The sequence below is a fragment of the Melozone crissalis genome, unplaced genomic scaffold (genome assembly GCF_028551555.1).
Source record: "Melozone crissalis strain CALT ecotype California unplaced genomic scaffold, PUWL_Pcris_2 ptg000045l_1, whole genome shotgun sequence".
NCBI lineage: Eukaryota > Metazoa > Chordata > Aves > Passeriformes > Passerellidae > Melozone > Melozone crissalis.
Window position 1 is genome coordinate 4918707 of NW_026535823.1, and position 17339 is coordinate 4936045.

Below are 17339 nucleotides of genomic sequence, written 5' to 3' on the forward strand. Positions count from 1 at the left end.
TTATGGCTAGACCCCAAACTGCAGCAGGACTTTAAATGGATCGTGCTCCGCCCAGGGCTTTACAGCGAAACGACGGCCGGGGTTGAAATGATCGCTCACAGCTGCACGAACAGAGAGCCAGAGAGGGGCCCTGGCAGTGCCAAAGCGGCTCCTTCCCGCCCCTGCCCTGTGCCCTTCCTCCCTGTTCCTCCCTTCTAACAAGTTCTCACCAGGTGGCTCGGCAGCTCTGGCCACAGGCACCACCGGCCCATGCCGCTGATGTAAAGGGGTGTCTGCCCAAAAATCTGCATTAAAACAGAAAGGGAGAGCTGAAAGAGATGGCAGAGGAACCCAGAGTTCTAGTTAGTTCCCACTACACAGAAGGGCAACAAATTCCCTTTTAGACCCTTTATCTCCAAGCTGAGATCCTCAGGTTTCCCTCATTTTCCAGCCTGAATGTAGTGAACCCCCAATTTTCCTGCAGCCTCTAAAATGCCACACAAAGTTCACCTGAGGAGAGCTCTGAAAGGCTCTAGGTTTGATGGTGCAGAGTGGACTTACAGGAAGGCTCAGAAAGATGTTGAAAAAGTCAACAAAAACATCATCTTGCAGCAGCAGCCCCATGTCCGTGGAGGCTATGGATGCTACAGGGGGAAAAGAGAGAGTTACCTGGGCTTTGTGTGGCCAGCTGTGAGCCAGAGGAGGAGTTTTGGGGGGAATCAGCTTTAGGGGATGTGTGGTACGAGATTGTCCTTTGTGCAGGGGGAGGATTTGGAGCTGGGACATTGTGTGAAATGTGATTTGGGATGGGTGGCACAGGCTGTTTGCAAAGCACCAGGTTCAGGAGCATGCAGGAGCTGGGGAGTGTGAATGGCAGCCTCCCAAACAGCAAAGGCTGGGCACAAATGTGGTGGCATCCACAGGGCAGGAGAAGGGAGGTGGCTGCAGGGCACAAGTTGTGCTCCTCTGCCTTACCCTAACACTGGGCATAACACAGCTCATCCACCCAGGACTCAGTGCAAGTGTCAGTGGCCAACACCTCCCGCCACCCTGTGAAGTTTTATTCATTTCTGGAAGATCTGGATGCAGGAAGGTGGGCTGGCATCAGCCTGCTGGTGGGTGGGTGCCCCTGGAAATGCCCTCTTCCGTCAAGGCACAGTGGTTTTACAGGGAGGACCAAATTTCCAAGCTTCATACAGCTTTTTTCCCCCCATTTTTCCACTTTTTGGGGTGTGTTTAGAAGGGCTGAAGCCCCCAGCAAAGGGGAACTCACCAGGAGTCATCGTGATGGTGCAGTGTTCCGGTGCTGGGTTCCGAAGTGCCACCCTGATTGTGACACGCTCCTTTGGGTGACTCCTGGGGGGCTGCAGCTCCCTCCAGGCCTGCTTATCCTGCAGAGGAGAGCACTGAGAGAGGATCTGAGCAGTGTCTCTATGGGCCTGCAGGGGGGATGTGCAGAGGGTGGAAGCCAGGCTGCTCTCCGTGGTGTCACGAAATGGGATGAGCAGAAACAGGAACAGAGGAATTCCCACCTGAACATGAGGAAAAACTTATTCACTGTGATGGTAACTGAGCACTGGAACAGGTTGCTCTGAGAGGTTGTGGAGCCTCCCTTAGTGGAGCTATTTGAGAATCATCTGGGCACAATCCTCAGTACTGGGCTCAGGGGACCCTGCTTGAGCTGAGGTGTTGGACCAGGTGGTGCCTTGTGACCTTGCCCATCCTGCGATGCTGTGAAATGTCACTTTTTAAATCTCCAGCCCTGCAGGCACACTCAGGCAGTCCTGAAATGAAACCCCATTGGATTTGTTGGGAAACTGCTCCAACAAAGGCAGGAATTATGCATTTTATTCTATCTTTTCAGAAGGTTAATTTATTACTTTATGATACTATATTATATTAAAGAATACTATACTAAAACTAAAGAATATAGAAAAGATACTGAAGGCTAAAAAGATAATAATGAAAATTTGTGACTCTTTTTAGAGTTTTGACACAACTTGGCCCTGATTGGCTAATGAATTAAAACAACTCACACTGGAGACTAAAGAAATAATCACTTGTGACTAAACAATTTTCAAACACATGAGCACAACACAGGAGACGCAAATGAGATAAGATTTTTTTTTTTAAGCTTCTTAGCTTGTCAAGAGAAAAATCTTAAACAGAAGAACTTTTTCAGAGAATATAAATGCCACAAAACCCTTCCCCTCTCCCTGCTGGGGCAAATTTCTTGCCTTCAGAGCGGGTCCCTGGTGGCACCTCAGAGCTGAGCGTGGTCGCTCAGCTCGGGATGGGAATTTCACAGGAGACCCCTCTGTGTCTGCCCTAAACAGACCAAGCCGACATTTCCTATCTGCTGTCTTTCTTCACCAGATCTGGGGCTGAGACCCACCCTTGGACACCCTGCAGCTGGAAGAGGAGAAGGAGGAGAAAAAGAGGGAGCTCCGTCCTGCAGCAGGAGTGAGCTGTTCCCCTGGCAGGGGGCGGAATCTGCTCCCCAGGTGGGTGTTTGATGCTGCTCTGGTCTTTGTGCCAGGCCTGGGGGCAGGACAGTGTCCCCCAGTGTCCCCAGCAGCGGGGCCACCTCACGAGGTGGCGCTGTCAAACCAGGAATGCGGAGCTGCTCCCAGCAGCAGCAGGGCTCTGCGTCTCAGACAGAGCACAGCTCCGAGCCGATTGTGGGGCTGGTCACTGTGCCAAAACCCACAGGGATGTGGGGAAGGGGCAGCTGTGAGCCACAGAACACCTGCTCGTCCCAGCGGTGCCAGGCAGAGCTGTGGGAAGGAGTTATGGGGAGGAGCAGCAGCTCCCATCATGGATCCGTAAAGATTTCTGCAGCTGAGCCCCAGAGATGAGAGGGGGGATAGGAACGAACCGGAGTGGTGGCTGTCTCACACCTAAAAGACTCAAAAATCCTCAGAGAAAAGTCAAAACTCAAAAAACCCCCCCCACATTTTCCAGCTGGACACTGAGCAGATGCCCAGTAGGATCCTCAGAGGATGGGGTGGCTCCTTGGGTGCTCATCCAGCTCTGGGACTGTGAGGGCTTCTGCCAGGAAAAAAAATAAGGTTGTGAGCAGGAATTGTCCAGCATGGTCACTTTGAGAGGGCACAGGGCCATTTCCATGGAGTTTCTCCCCAAGAGGTCTGGCAGGATGGAGCTCTCCTCTCCTGGCTTCCCAGGGCACATAGTGTCCTCACAAGAGGAGCACACGTGAGCTGTGTGGCTATCTAGGAAAAAAAAAAAAACCAAAAAAGTTTGAAAAAAAGAGGTGGGCACAGGAGCAGAGCCCAGATTTAGAAGGAAGCTCGGAGTGGCTGGGCTCCATAAAAAGATAAGGGCAGGATTGCAACATGAAACACGTCAGGAGGGCTTTGCTGCCCCTCTGCCCCAGCCCAAATCACCCACCCTGGCGTGGGGAGCAGCCCTGGGGTGATGAGGGGCAGAGCCTCACGTTCCCAGAGGGGATGGGCTGGGGTTTTTCTCCTTGCCCAACATCAGCTGGCACTGCTCCCTAGCGTGGCAAAGTCCAAGGCTGCCCAAACACAATGTCAGCCTCACTGCCTGGGGTCACTGGGCACTCACAGCCCCCCCAGCAGCCCAGCCTGGCCCTTTTGGTGCCATCAGGAGGGTAGGGGGTGTTTCCCACACACCCCAAACGTCTCAGCATTGCTCTGGCTCTGGGTGATGGTCTGCAGAGCCAGAAATCTGGGGAGCTCCAGCCTGAGTGCACAAACCTGCTCTCCCCCTTAGCATAAGTATTAAATATAAGTATATAAGTATGTCCCCACCACAAGCTTTTGGGGGAAAATTTGGAATTTTCCCCCCCTGTACAGCCTCATGCTCTTTTCATTTAAATAGTTTATAGGACATTAGGCCCACAGAGCCTTAAAAGTGGAGTTTCTCTAGGCTGAGGAATTCCAGCTCAGCCTTAAATATGAATTCTTTTCTTGAACACACTACAATGATTTTTACAATGAATTCCAGCTCACCCTTAAATATGAATTTCTTTCTTGAACACCCTACAGTGATTTTTCTCATGTGATTTCCCCGCTCAGTCTCCTGAGTGGATGAGATCTGTTTGCTCGGCAAGCACCCCACTGGTGTTTCCTTGGGGAGTATTTCTGAGCCTGTTGCCATCTGTCTGTGGTTTCCTTGCTTGGGACTGTTCCCTTACAGCTGACAGCCCCTGTGGCAGGCTCTGCCTTCACTTGTCTCCCCTCCAGCTGAAGCAGAACCACTGGTGTAACCTTACCCCAGCCTCTGGGGCTGTTGACTTCAGCAGCCTGGGTTAAATATGTGTTGTGGCAGGACAGGGACCTAATTCAGCCATGAGGGAGGGACATGGGCAGCGGCACCTTGCTGTTATAATTAATAATTTATCATTTTTATAATTAATATTATTTTTTTTTGTTGTGTAATTTACAATGTCAGGCCCAGATTCACCCCTTCATCCACTCAGGCAGCAGTTTGAGGATTTCTGCACTCATGGAGATGTGAGGTGTGTTCGGCTGAGATTAACAGCTAACACAGCCCCCAACCTGGCTGGGAGGGCTTTTAAACAGTGTGAACTCAAAATAGGGGGGAAAAAAATCCCAACAAAAACAACCCTGACCAATTTCCAGCAGCGGGGAAAGGCATGTGCTGAGAGCTCTCCCTGGGCTATTCTCCACCCTTGTACAGAACGAACTGAGCCAAGCAATTCCTGGGTCTCAAATCCCGCCTGTCCCTGACGTTCTCATCTTCCAGCTTCCCCCCTGGCTGCTGCTGGAGGCAAACACGTGCTCGGGGAAGGTGCTGGCCCCCGGGCAAGCTCTGCAAGCACAGCAGGTAGGGGCTGGCAGCCGGGAGTGCCCCTGGATCTGGGCAGGGGGCTGCTGGGGCATGGGGCAGTGCCAGGGGCTCCTGGGAGGGGTGCCAAGCCGAGCGGTGCTGTCAGAAACGCCAATCACTTGCTTTTAAAAGTTTAATACTAATAAAATGGTTATAAAAATAGCAATATAATTAGAGGAATAAAAATTTTGGACAATTTGGATTAGGTGTCCTGTGGCTGCTATCTCGCTGCGAGTCCTTTCTTTAAAATAAGTATCTTATATAGCATAGTTTATATTTTAACATTATGTTATAACCTAAAACTATATTTAACACACTACTTAAGAAAATTAATACATAATTTATATATATATATATATATAATAGCACATATTTATAACACACTTTCTAACATAACACATATAATATTCATTTTAATATTTGCAAAAAGCCCATCATAAAATATGCATTTTTATGCATTTTTCACAGGTGGGCATGGGGACAGGTGGCTCAGAGAGGGGTGGGGAGGGAAGTGGCTGTAGGAATTTGCTTCTTGTTACTATTTTTTGTCTTTTTAAAAAGGAAAAAAAAGCTTAGAAGTTTTTTGGTTTGGTGGGGTTTTTTTTGTTTTTTTTTGTTTTTTTTTTTTAGTGTTGGAAGCAGAAAAGTTTTAATAAAAGGCAAAATAACAAAACTCCTTACAGAGAAAACCTGAGCCAGGTGCAAGAGGTTCTTGCTCCTGGTAAAACACTCCACAAAAGCAATTAGTTCCTTGGTTCTCTTCTTTTTCTAGTAAATTGCTTAGGCAAGACTTTTTGGCTCCTGTCCAATTGGCTATCCTCAAGTTGGAGGTGAAGTCCCCAAAGTCCTATGAGGTGGCTTTTTGCCTAATTGAAGAGAGAAACTGGTGCCAGCACCTGGGCTGTCCTGGGGACCATGCCCCAAGGTTCCTCTTCCCTTTGTGCATAGTCCAGGGAGCTGAATGAGGAGGGAAGGGTTTTTTTCTCTCACTCTGAGTGTGTCTCTGCAAGTTTGCACTGATTAATTTGCTTTCCTAAACTGCCCTTTAGGGCAGCCCAGGTGATCTGCTCTGGAAAGGCTGAAAGCCCAAGGTCCCTCTTCTTTCTGTGCATGGTCCAGGGAGCTGAATGAAGAGGAAGGGTTCTTTTTATTTTCATTCTGCATGTGCCTCTGCAAATTTGCACTGGTTAATTTGCTTTCCTAAACTGGCCCAGGTGATCTGCTTTGGAAAGGCTGAAAGCCCAAGGTTCCTCTTCCCCTTGAGCAGGGTCCAGGGAGCTGAATGAGGAGGGAGGGGTTCTTTTCTTTCACTCTGAATGTGCCTCTGTAAGTTTGCACTGATTAATTTGCTTTCCTAAACTGGCCCAGGTGATCTGCTCTGGAAAGGCTGAAAGCCCGCTGGCCACCAGCCCACGGCCACCCTTGACCCTGGCAGCACCTTCAAAGGGAGCATGGGGCTGCTGCGGAGCCTGCAATGTTTGCTCACAGCCAGGGCCAGCAGCTGCTGCCTGCCTGCCCTGGGGGGTTTCGTCAGCGTCCTGCAGCGCTCCGGGGGACACTGCTCGGCCACTGCTGCTTGCACAAGGTCAGTGTCCCCAGGGCCCTCATCCCCCACACCCCACGGGGGCTCGGTCACTTCTGAGCTAAGCGCTGGCTCGGGTGCTGGGTTGGGTTTTCCAGCCCTGGGTGAAACGTGCTGCATGTCCAGGTATGCCAGGCTGGGAGCACCTCAGGAGCTGCTGGTGTGGGTCCAGGCAGAGGCAGCTGTGCCCAGGGGTGGGCAGGGGTGGAGGTGATGCAATATCAGGACAGGCAGCCCGTGGCTGAGGTCACCTGGGTGCAGTTCAGTTGCTCATGCAGGGCCTCCCAGCACGAAGCACTTCCCTGGATGCATCTGAAAGTGGTATAGCTCACAGAATTCACAGAAGCACAGAATTACTGGAAAAGACCTCCAAGATCATCAAGCCCAACCCAGCCCCAACCCCTCAGCTAAACCCTGGCACCCAGTGCCACATCCAGGCTTTGTTAAACACACCCAGGGATGGTGACTCCACCACTTCCCTGGGCAGCCATTCCAGAACTTTGTCACTCTTTCTGTGAAAAACTTTATCCTAATATCCAGCCTGTATTTCCCTTGGTGCAGCTTGAGGCTGCGTTCTCTGGTTGTGTCAGTGCTGCCTGGAGAAAGAGACCAACCTGAGCACAGCCGCTTTATTTAGCTCAGTTTAGGAGTGTGTTGAGTGTGGGGAGAGGAGAGATGCTGAAGATGTTCCTGCTCATTGCAGGGGGTTGGACTTGATGACCTCCAGGTCCCTTCCACACCAAACCAAAGCATTCTGTGATTCCATGATGTTATGCCCATCCCTCCTCCCTCCCAGCTGTGCCACTGCTGGAGGCTGGGGCATTTTGGGTGTGTTCAGCCTCCTCCTGGGACTTGGCATCACAACAAAATGGGCAATTCCTCCTCCCTGTGTGACATCTCTGTTGGGAAAAAAAAAAACCAAAATAACATTTCCTTTCTAGTTCAGAATTTTTCTTTAGTGCTGGTGAAAGACCAGTGGGTCTTAGCAGTCTGGGGCTGCAATCTGTTGGGCTTGAGATCCCAGGGTCTGGGGTGAGGATCACAGTGCTGGGAAAGTCCCCAAAAGCCATCAGCCACTGCCCCAGGGTCTGAGCCACATGGAAATTTCATATCCTGTCTATTTAACCCTCAAGTTGCCACCCCCCCAATGGTGTGACATTTCTGCAGTTTAAGGCATTCCCAAATGGAAGACAGGGATGGAGGGGGACACACGGACAAGGGATGAGTCACAGCAGCCCCAGCAAGGCACAGTGTAGAGGGAAGCCTTGATCCTTTACTGCCTGGCCGCTGGCTGGAGCTGGAAAAGGGGAGGAATTCCTCATGCTACCTGAGAGAAACTCATCCTGCTCCCTTGGAGGGTGCAGGGACACGGCTGTTCCCTGTCCCTGAGGGCTTGCCTTGGAGGCAGGAGGCTGCAAAGTCCAGCCTGCCCAACCCTCCTAACTCAGCAGCCACTTCCCAACCTTGGCACTTGTCTCAGGATATCAAACTGTGCCGGCGGGAAGCGCCGGACCGGGCCAATAAAGGCCAATAAAGGCAATAAAGGTGTTCCCACGAATTAACAGCAGGAAGAAGGAAAAACCTGAGCCAGTTGGGCCTCACCCCTGGCAGGGGACATTGTCTCACTCTCTGGCTCTGCCTGTGGCCCTTTGAAGGTGGATTTCAATCCACTCCTGGGTGGTGTCACCGTGGGCACCGAGCCCTCCCCAGCTGCCCCCTGGGAGGGTTTTGTTGGTGACACTGGGGGTCACTGGAGCACGCAGCTGGGCCAAAGCACAGCCCGAGCAGGCTTTCCCAAAAACATAATTAATTTTTTTTAAAAGAAAATAAATCATATTTTTAAAAAGTGCAGCCTGAGTAGGCTTTCCCCGAAAAATAATTTAAAAATTATTCAGTGACACCGAGGGTCACTGGAACACACAACTGGGCCAAAGCACAGCCCGAGCAGGCTTTCCCCAAAAAATAATTTAAAATTAAAAAAAAAAAAAATTAGAAAAAAAGACACTAAATTAAATTTTTTGAAAGCCTGAGAAGGCTTTCCCAAAAAAATTAAAAAATAAAAAAAAATTAAAAGAAACGAAATAAATTTTTTTTAAAAATATAATTTTTAGAAAGAAAATTAATTAAAAAAAGTTTTAAAAAAGGCGGTCTGGAAGGGGAGAAGGGGAAGGAAGGCAGGCGGTAAACAAGCCGGGTGAGTCCATTGAGGAGGCCCGGGAACGCTTCCCGGGAGAGGGCGCTGGGTCCGCGGCTGCCGCTTCTCTCCAGCTCCCAAACTCGTGCAGGGCGAGCACAGGGCCTTGGGCATGAGCCAGCCAGCAAATCGTCCGGGACTGGCAGCTCCATCCTGCCACCACAGCCCTGCCCACCCTGGGGGGCTCTGCCAGGCTGGGGGTTGCGGCCCGGTGTGGATTTCTGGGATGGGGAGATGATGTTTGCATTGTGCAGCTGCCTTTGCTCCCCCTCTGCCTTCAGGCTTGGCTGGAGCTGCTCAGCCCCGAGGCTTGCAGGGCACGGGGGTCACCCCCCTGCTCAGGGGCCTCCTCTTGTAAACATCTGGGTGTGTTCGAAGCCAAAGGTGGACAGAGTTACTGGGAAATGTGCAGGTAGAACTGTAATTCCAAGAATTTGGAGCTGTCAGAGCTCTCAGATTAAAGAAACCCTCCACAAACCTAGGGAAGAGGGCTGGACACTGCTTTACATTGCCTGTGGCTTGACAGCTCCCCTTTATGGGAGCTATTTTGGGCTCCTGCTCCTGCTCTGCTTCCTTTTACTCCAGCTGAGCTGTTAGATTTGGGTGACCACAGCTGAACTTGGGCTGAACGTGAGTTGCTGAGCTCATTTCCCAGGGTAAAACACCACGTTCGTTGGTTTGTTTGTGTGCTGGAGCCATTTCTGTGTGCTCAGGGTGCAGGAGCAGGGGTGGTGCTGGCAGGAGGCACTTTCTGGAGTGCTCAGGGCAGGCTGTTGCAATGCTCGGTGGCTCTGCCTTGCTCAAGCAATTCCAGGAGGAGAGAAGCACCCGAATTTCACCTCGTTCTGGACAGCCCCGGGGGATTGCCACACACCCATGGCTGCTCCAAGGTGCTGCTGAGGACTGAGCCAAGTTGTCCCTGCAGGGAGGGTGGGGATCTGGCTCTTGAGATGGGTGATAAATCAAAGCCTGGTGTTGGCCAGCACTTCCACCTCCTCCCTCCTGAGGATCCGGCTCTCCCTGGCCACTTTCCCTCTGGATTCTGGCTGTACAGTGGCAGTGTCCGAGGCAGGGTGGCTTGGGATGGCGGGGAGGCTCCAGCTTCTCGAGGAATGGCAGTTCTGGTGCCATTTCCTGAGGCTGGCACGGGGCACAGCAGGCTCGTGTGGCTCCGTGGCAGGCGTGTGGGTGGCGTGTGCTCGCCCTGGGACCTGCGTGTGCCCTGGTGTGTGCACACACGGCTGCCAGCTCCGTCTGCTCCTGCTGGCGTAGCTCTCCCGCCCCGTGGATCCGGAGTCTCTTGTCCCATCTCCTGGAGCTGCAGGAGATGCGACAAGCGATCCTGTGGGGTGGAGACCCGGACATGGTGGAAAAACACTGGGCACTGCCTGCGGTTTGCTGGGCGCTCCCATGGTGGGGCTGGAGGATTTCTCCCCCCTCGAGTGATCCTTGCAGCGAGGCTCTGCAGGTCCAGCTGCTGGAGGCTGTCACCTGCTCCAAGGAGGGCACCGAGGCTTTTGTCCCCCTCCCAAGAGCGGGCACCAAGCCAAAGGGGCTCGGTGGAGCTCCATGCCTCCCTCTCTCCCTGTTTTCCCGGGGCGGCCGGTTTCCATCCCTGCCAGCTCTGCCAAGGCAGCCTAGTGTAAACGCTGCCGAAAGCCTTGGATCCGCTCCCGCCCGCCCGGGGACGAGGGGTTGTTTTTCCAGTCGGGAGCGCTGTTAAAAACACCCCAAACCCACCCAACCTCTCCGCTCTCCGCCCTCTGTTCCCTCACTTTCCCGCACCCGCCCGAGTGCCCCTTTGCCGGGGGCGGCCGGGCCGGAGCGGGCGGAGGAGGAGGAGGAGGAGGAGGAGGGAGGCGGGGTGGTGGCGGCCCTGTCCCCCCTGCCGTGTCCCTCCCGTCCCGCCGCGCTGCCCAATCCGTGCGGCGGGGCCGGCGCTGCTCCGCCATAAAGGGGCGGCGGGCACGGCCCTGGGAGCCGAGCGTGGGAGTCCCGCGCCCGCCCGCCCGCCCGCAGCCGCCGAGCGCAGGTACCGGCCCGGGGGGACACGGGGACACGGGGACACCGCTGCCCGCCACCCGCCGGGCTCGGCAGGGCCGGGGAGGCAGCCCCGGGGAGATCTTCCAAGGGAAAATTCCTCCTTTGGGGGAAGGGGAGGATAGGAGGGAGGGGGGAGGAGGAGGAAGCGGCAGCTTGAGTTTTCTGTTGAAGACATTCCCTTTGCAGCTTTTGTGGTTTTATTTTTGGCCCCCACGAGGCTGCCTGGAGAGGCACGCGTGGGAGATGCTTCTGGCAGGGCAGCGGGGCGGTGGGAGCCGCGGCGGGGTGGGCTGGGGACGGCTCATCCCGCAGGGATGTTGGAGCGGCTTCCCCAGTCGGTCCGCATTCCCAAAGTGCCGGCATTCCCGGCATTTCCCTGGAAAACAGCCGCTGCTGTGGGTCGGACACGAGTGGGCTGGCTGGCGATAGAGCCCGGCCCGCAGAGCTCTGGGGATTCCAGAGCCACCCTGGCCCATCCCGCTCCCCACTGCTGCTGGGGTGCTCAGGGCTCCTGTGTGCTGCCTGTTGCTTTTCCTGCTGCCCTGGCACCGGGCTTGGATAACCTCAGCCGGGCTGAGAAGGCAGCTGGGGCAGAAGAGCCCTCCTCGATGATGCAGATTTATTAAGAAAGCCCCAGCTAAGCTTTCCCTGCATTAGCCTTGCTCTTGAGCAGAGTGTGGAGGTGAAAAGTTCATGTGGGGCTAAGGAGCCTTTTGGAAGCCTGTTGCTCTGGTTTATTAGCAGGAGTTTGGTGTTTTGAAGGGTTTCTGGAGCAGGGCTAGCCTGAGCTGCTGTGTGTTCTCCCTGAGGAATGACAGGGAACCGCTGGAGATGGCAGCCAGCCCTGCGGCCGAGCTGCCTCCTGCTCCTCCCTGGCCTTGGGTGGGGAAGGGGGGTGCTGAAAAACGTGGGCACGCAGGAAAGGGCTCTCAGCTGGGGCTGTCTGTGATTCCCCTCTGCAGGAACCCCCTCGTCAGGACTGCAGCCATGGCCACCTCAGCGAGCTCCCACCTGAGCAAAGCCATCAAGCACATGTACATGAAGCTGCCGCAGGGGGAGAAGGTGCAGGCCATGTACATCTGGATCGACGGCACGGGGGAGCACCTCCGCTGCAAAACCCGCACGCTGGACCACGAGCCCAAGAGCCTGGAAGGTGAGAGGGCAGGTGCAGCACTCGTAGCCCCTCACTGGGTGGATGAAGGATGCCATTTCTCTCTTCCCGTGGCAGAAGGATGGTTTTTAGGGAGGATGTTCCTCCTCGTGCCCTTCCAGCTACCTCTTTCCCCTTATACCTTATATACCTTAGGGGGATGTTCCCAGCTCTCCAGATGTGGAGTTTCAGGGAGATGCCCGGGGCTGGGAGCCCGTCCTTGGTGCTGTCCCTGCCGTGGAGGGGCTGCTGGCAGGGGCTGGGGGCTGTTGGCAGGGGCTGGGCTGCCCATTGACTCTTGAGTACTCCTTTTGGCCGGAAGTAGTTTGGCAGAAGAAAGTGCAGGGGAAAGAATGGAGCTATCCGGTGTAATTAAGAGCTTGTGTCCCTCAGAACAAACAGTCCCAGCTTACACAATAATAGCATTAGGATTTTCCCCAGGTTGCCATGGAGCTGGCTGGAGACAGTTATGAAATGAAAATACTGTGTGTGACTGAGCAGAATTTTCTTTTTTCTTTTCTTTCCTTTTTTTTTTTTTTAATTTTTTTCTTTTCCCCTCTCTCCTTTCCCCTTTTCCCTCTGAGGGAGTGGTTGGCACAGCTCCTGTTCTCCTGTTGGAAATCTTTGTGCTTCCCATCCTCCCTCTTTCCCTCTGGGACATGGAGGAGATAACATTGCCTGGGTAGAGTTCTGGGCTTTGACCTGGAGGGCAGTGGTCAGGATGGAGGGTGGGCAAAGGGCCACACTCCCCTTCCATGTGAGATTCCACCTCTCTGATTTGCCTTCCCACCTTCTTAAGGCCTTGGTAGTGTTACTGAGGGTATTCCATGGCTCCCCTCATTCCCACAGCTGGAAGGTGGCTCATGGTCTGCCCTCTCCCAGCTGAGGGGACCGGGTGCTTTGCTCATCCCTGTGGTTGTTGTGACATGGGAAATGTCCTCAGTGCTACTCTGTTCACTCAGGCTTGGCCAACAGCCCAGCAACTTGTTATTTTCCAGGGTGGCCAGGGACTTGCACTCCTGTGATTTTTTTTGCTTGTTTTGGGTTTGTTGGTTGTTTTTTTTTTTTTTTTGCTTCCCCCACTTGGAACAAAATCAGCTGAACTGGGACTAAGCCTGTTCTCTATGAGCATCTTCACATCTGTCTTCCTGGAGAGCAGCAGGGATCCCATGGGTCACTGTGGCTGGTTCCTCTCTTTGCTCCAGATCTCCCCGAGTGGAATTTCGATGGCTCCAGCACCTACCAGTCCGAAGGCTCCAACAGTGACATGTACCTGCGACCTGCTGCCATGTTTCGGGACCCTTTCCGCAAGGACCCCAATAAACTCGTTCTCTGTGAGGTCTTCAAGTACAACCGCCAGTCTGCAGGTGAATGAATGGACCTTCTCCTTCCTTCCCTTCTCCTGGTGTTCCTGGGAAGGGGAATGGGAACTCTGCCCAATGCTGTCTGTGCCCTTAGCATGACACAGAAATAACGTGAAAGTATCAGTATCACCAACGAAGTGCTGGTGATGGACTAAAGGGCTGGGCTTGGGATTCTTCAATGCTGCTTGGGACTCAAAGTGTTAAATAAATAGAAATGGGGAGTGGAGGTGGCATCGCTCATGAGCCTCGTGTTGCTTTTCCATTTCAGAGTCAAATCTCCGGCACACCTGCAGGAGGATTATGGACATGGTGTCCAACCAGCACCCCTGGTTTGGGATGGAGCAGGAGTACACTCTCCTGGGGACAGATGGACATCCATTTGGCTGGCCTTCCAATGGCTTCCCTGGACCCCAAGGTAATAATCTTCTGGGAGCCTGGAGCAAGTCAGGAGTGTTTGAACTGAAATCTGTGTGGCACAGCTTCAGGCGAGTTGAGGGCTTCAAGGTGCTCCTAGAACTGAAGGTGGACGGTAGAAAGCGGAATATTGGCAAAAACCAAGCAACCAGCAAGATTAAATTTGTCACAGAAAGGCTGAGGTGGGGATTGGCCACATCCAAATTTGCTGCTGGGTTTGTTGGTCTGCAGTGGACTTAAACTCAGAGGCAGACTTAAACTCGGGCCGAACTTGCTCTCCGTCAGTGTTCTACCCTGCCAGTTCTTCCATGAAAAACACACCTTGGGGCTTTTGAAGAGTTCTCTGTGCATGCTGGGTGTTCACTGGATGTCAGGGTTTTTCCCTGTGGAGGCTGATGTTGCCCTGTGCTGTTGCAGGTCCGTATTACTGTGGTGTGGGGGCAGACAAAGCCTATGGCAGGGACATTGTGGAGGCCCACTACCGAGCGTGCCTTTATGCCGGCGTGAAAATTGGAGGAACCAACGCAGAAGTGATGCCAGCCCAGGTAAATCATTCTAAGATGCTTCATGGAGTGAGAGAGTAGCGTGGAAAAACCCCAGGCAGGGGGAGCTGCGTGTGCCGGCTCTGAGCTGTGTGGCTGTCAGCATCAGCGGGTGGGAGGTGCCTGTCTCCACCCCGCTGAGCCCCTGACCCTCCTCCTTGCAGTGGGAGTTCCAGGTGGGACCATGCGAGGGGATTGAGATGGGTGATCACCTCTGGATCGCGCGCTTCATCCTGCACCGGGTGTGCGAGGACTTCGGGGTCGTGGTGTCCTTCGATCCCAAACCCATCCCTGGGAACTGGAACGGTGCTGGCTGCCACACCAACTTCAGCACCAAGAGCATGAGGGAAGAAGGAGGTCTCAAGTAAGTTTTTGGGTTGTTTACTGGGCAGCAGGATTTTGGATGATTTTGGTGCTTGGCATGACATCTGAGTCTTCTGGATAGGATTTTTTTGGTCGTTTTGTTTTTGTGGTTTCTTTTTTTTTCTTAGTATGTATTTTTTTTTATAATGACACATTCTTGTCTTGATGCTTGGTGGGCAATTCAGCCAGCAGTACAGCTCCACCAGTACAGGATGCAGCTATCTCTAACAGCCTGTCCAGCTCCTGACCTCCCAGTGCTGGGAACAAACAAACAAACCCACTCAGCACAGGGCTTTTTAAATGATATTTTTATAGCCATGATGAAAGAGAAAGACCATTTGCTTCATCTGGGCAAGGCTGCCATGTTTTCTTAAGAGATGAACATCCTAAAAATGCAAACTGTGAGTTCCTGCACATGACTGCTGTGCAGTCAGGACACTGTGCCAGTGGAGCTGTGTGGAGGGATGCATCCTGGCAGCTCTGGTTTTTTGCCTTAATCTTAGTGCTGCCCTGAGATAACGTGACTCTGTGAGCTTCATTAATAGCAACGCCAGTGTTGAGAGCTCTCCTGTCTGAGAAGTGGGAAGTTTAACTGGTGGTGTCTCACAGGTGGCACTCCCTGGGAACCTGTGGGGTTTGGCCATGAGGACTTTTCTGGGCCAGCAACAAAAGTGGAGAGAAACCCCGTGTTGGGATGAACAGCCATGTGGGCCGTGGGGCACAAGGCATCATCACAAAGTGCCTTGGGGACTCTGATTAATCTCGCTGTCACTTTGACACGACAGTCCAGAGGCGTTCAGCTCCAGAGGCGTTCAGCTCGTCCCACCCCTCACTGTGCCACCCCTGTCCCTCTCTCCCTCCCTCCCTCTGCAGGCACATCGAGGAGGCCATCGAGAAGCTGAGCAAGCGCCACCAGTACCACATCCGCGCCTACGACCCCAAGGGGGGGCTGGACAATGCCCGGCGCCTGACGGGCTTCCACGAGACCTCCAACATCAACGAGTTCTCGGCCGGCGTGGCCAACCGCGGCGCCAGCATCCGCATCCCGCGCAACGTGGGCCACGAGAAGAAGGGCTACTTCGAGGACCGCCGGCCCTCGGCCAACTGCGACCCCTACGCCGTGACAGAGGCGCTGGTCCGCACGTGTCTCCTCAACGAAACCGGGGATGAGCCTTTTGAGTACAAGAACTGAGCAGACTGCGCCCCGCGGCCGCCGCCGCCGCCGCCTCCCCCCGCGCTCCCCGCGCCCCTAAAGTTCCCTTCTAGCTGTAATCCCGAGGGTACAAGATAACATGTTTCGTGTCTCAGTAACTCTTGTTGTCTTGAGGTGGGGGAGGAGGGCAGGTTTAGTTTTATCCGTGTCTGTTTGTCATTGACTCTTCGGAAGACGAGAGGAGGACGGGGTGTTAGAGAACTTTTAACCACTGTTTTATTTTTTTTTTTTTGTCTAATTCATGTGTACATCCGATGGGATCCTGTGGCTTCCAGGGACAGACTGCACACACAGAAGGCGTGTAGGAGAGGAGAAAGCTTAAAACAGAGCCATATTTGGGGGGCCAGCCCCACTGCTGACTGATGGCTGTCTGAGGTTGGTGCCTCTCTGTGGAGAAGGGAAGATGGGAGCTGTGGTGACGGGAGCTGTGCGTGTGCTCCTGCCTATTTGGGGACGTGACAGGGACATCGTCGCCCTCCGGCCACTCTGAGGTTTCTGGGAATCTTCTGGCATTGAGGAGAACTCTTGGTTCTGTCACTGGAAGTCAACCCATCTCTGGCTCATAACACAGAGTGAAGTAGTATTTTTCTATTTAAATATAAAAAGAGAAAAAAAATATATATGAAAGTGTTTTTTTCTTGGAAGAGATGACGTTCCAACGCCTCATCCAGCCAGAGCGGGCAGAGCTCTTGCGGATGCAGTCGGATGCAGGTGGGACTGAGGGTGAGCTCAGAGGGAGACTGGGATGAGATTTGTTCCAGCATAGAGTGGAGCTTGCAGAAGGGGGTTCCCAGAGCAGGAAGCCTGCAGAAGTATTTGTTACTGTAATTCAGGTGGCCGTGACACGCTCAGAGCGGGAGGAAGGTGTCCTGAACCAAGAGTTGACTGGTCAACAGTGTTCTGGACAGAGCTGTGGCTGTGTCACCTGTCCAGCAGGGCTAGCATGTCACTAAAGCAGGGCTTTGGGTAAAGGTTAAAACAAAAAACAAAAAAAGAGAAAAAAATAAAGAAGAGAAGTTTTAGATTTTTTTTTTTTTCATAATTAATGTTCTTAGTTTCTCCGACTGAATGGTTTTACAGAGACCGCTGATGCCACTGTTGTGTCCTGGCTCTCTCGGGCTGCCTGCCATCCAGCCAGGATGATGGGGGCTAGGAGAAGGGAAGGGAGAGGCCACCTGGCCCTCCCAGCCAGCCCTGGCACTCCCAGCTGCTGCTGGGGGGTTCCGACGTTCTGGGATTTTTCACTTGGGTATCTTAGATGGTGCCAGTTATATTCTGTTGCATATGGACTTCTTCCCAATAGGTTTCTTTTTTTTTTCTTTTTTTTTTTTTTTTTTTTGTAATAAAAAAAGAAAACAAGAACAAACCCTTCAATCTGACCTCTGCAGCCTCTTTTTTGTACATGTATTGCCTTCACCATTTGAAAGGATTTTGAGTCATAGTGGGTAGATGTGGCTTTAATTTGGAGGGGAAGAGGTTTGGGAGGGTCAGGGGTCTTTCAGTCCATGTGTGCTCTCCAGAAAATGGGAATTTGTCAGCAGTGGTGCGTTCTGTGATGAGGGATGGTCCAGCTCTGGCTTGCATGGGATTCTTTTGGGATGGGAAAGGGCCTGGGCTTGTGAATGTCCATAGGGAGGGTTATGGGTTTGCTAGGTCTTT

General features: G+C 53.0%; 2 protein-coding genes across 2 annotated transcripts in view; one reads left to right on the top strand and one right to left on the bottom strand.

Annotated features, from left to right (window-relative positions):
- RGSL1 (regulator of G protein signaling like 1) overlaps window positions 1–1174 on the bottom strand; it is an 18861-nt gene extending 17687 nt beyond the window's left edge. The window contains exons 1-3 of the mRNA XM_054286083.1: window positions 1091–1174; window positions 541–624; window positions 210–284 (exon numbers count right to left, since the gene is read on the bottom strand). Coding sequence (XP_054142058.1) covers window positions 210–284; window positions 541–624; window positions 1091–1174 — 243 coding nt within the window. The remainder of the gene's footprint in view (window positions 1–209; window positions 285–540; window positions 625–1090) is intronic.
- Window positions 1–16051, top strand: part of GLUL (glutamate-ammonia ligase) — a 16545-nt gene extending 494 nt beyond the window's left edge. Inside the window, exons 2-9 of the mRNA XM_054286297.1 lie at window positions 2356–2483; window positions 6184–6400; window positions 11597–11787; window positions 12990–13151; window positions 13417–13563; window positions 13980–14107; window positions 14269–14468; window positions 15341–16051. Coding sequence (XP_054142272.1) covers window positions 6267–6400; window positions 11597–11787; window positions 12990–13151; window positions 13417–13563; window positions 13980–14107; window positions 14269–14468; window positions 15341–15659 — 1281 coding nt within the window. The 5' untranslated portion in view covers window positions 2356–2483; window positions 6184–6266 and the 3' untranslated portion in view covers window positions 15660–16051. The remainder of the gene's footprint in view (window positions 1–2355; window positions 2484–6183; window positions 6401–11596; window positions 11788–12989; window positions 13152–13416; window positions 13564–13979; window positions 14108–14268; window positions 14469–15340) is intronic.
- The last annotated feature ends 1288 nt before the right edge of the window (window positions 16052–17339 follow it).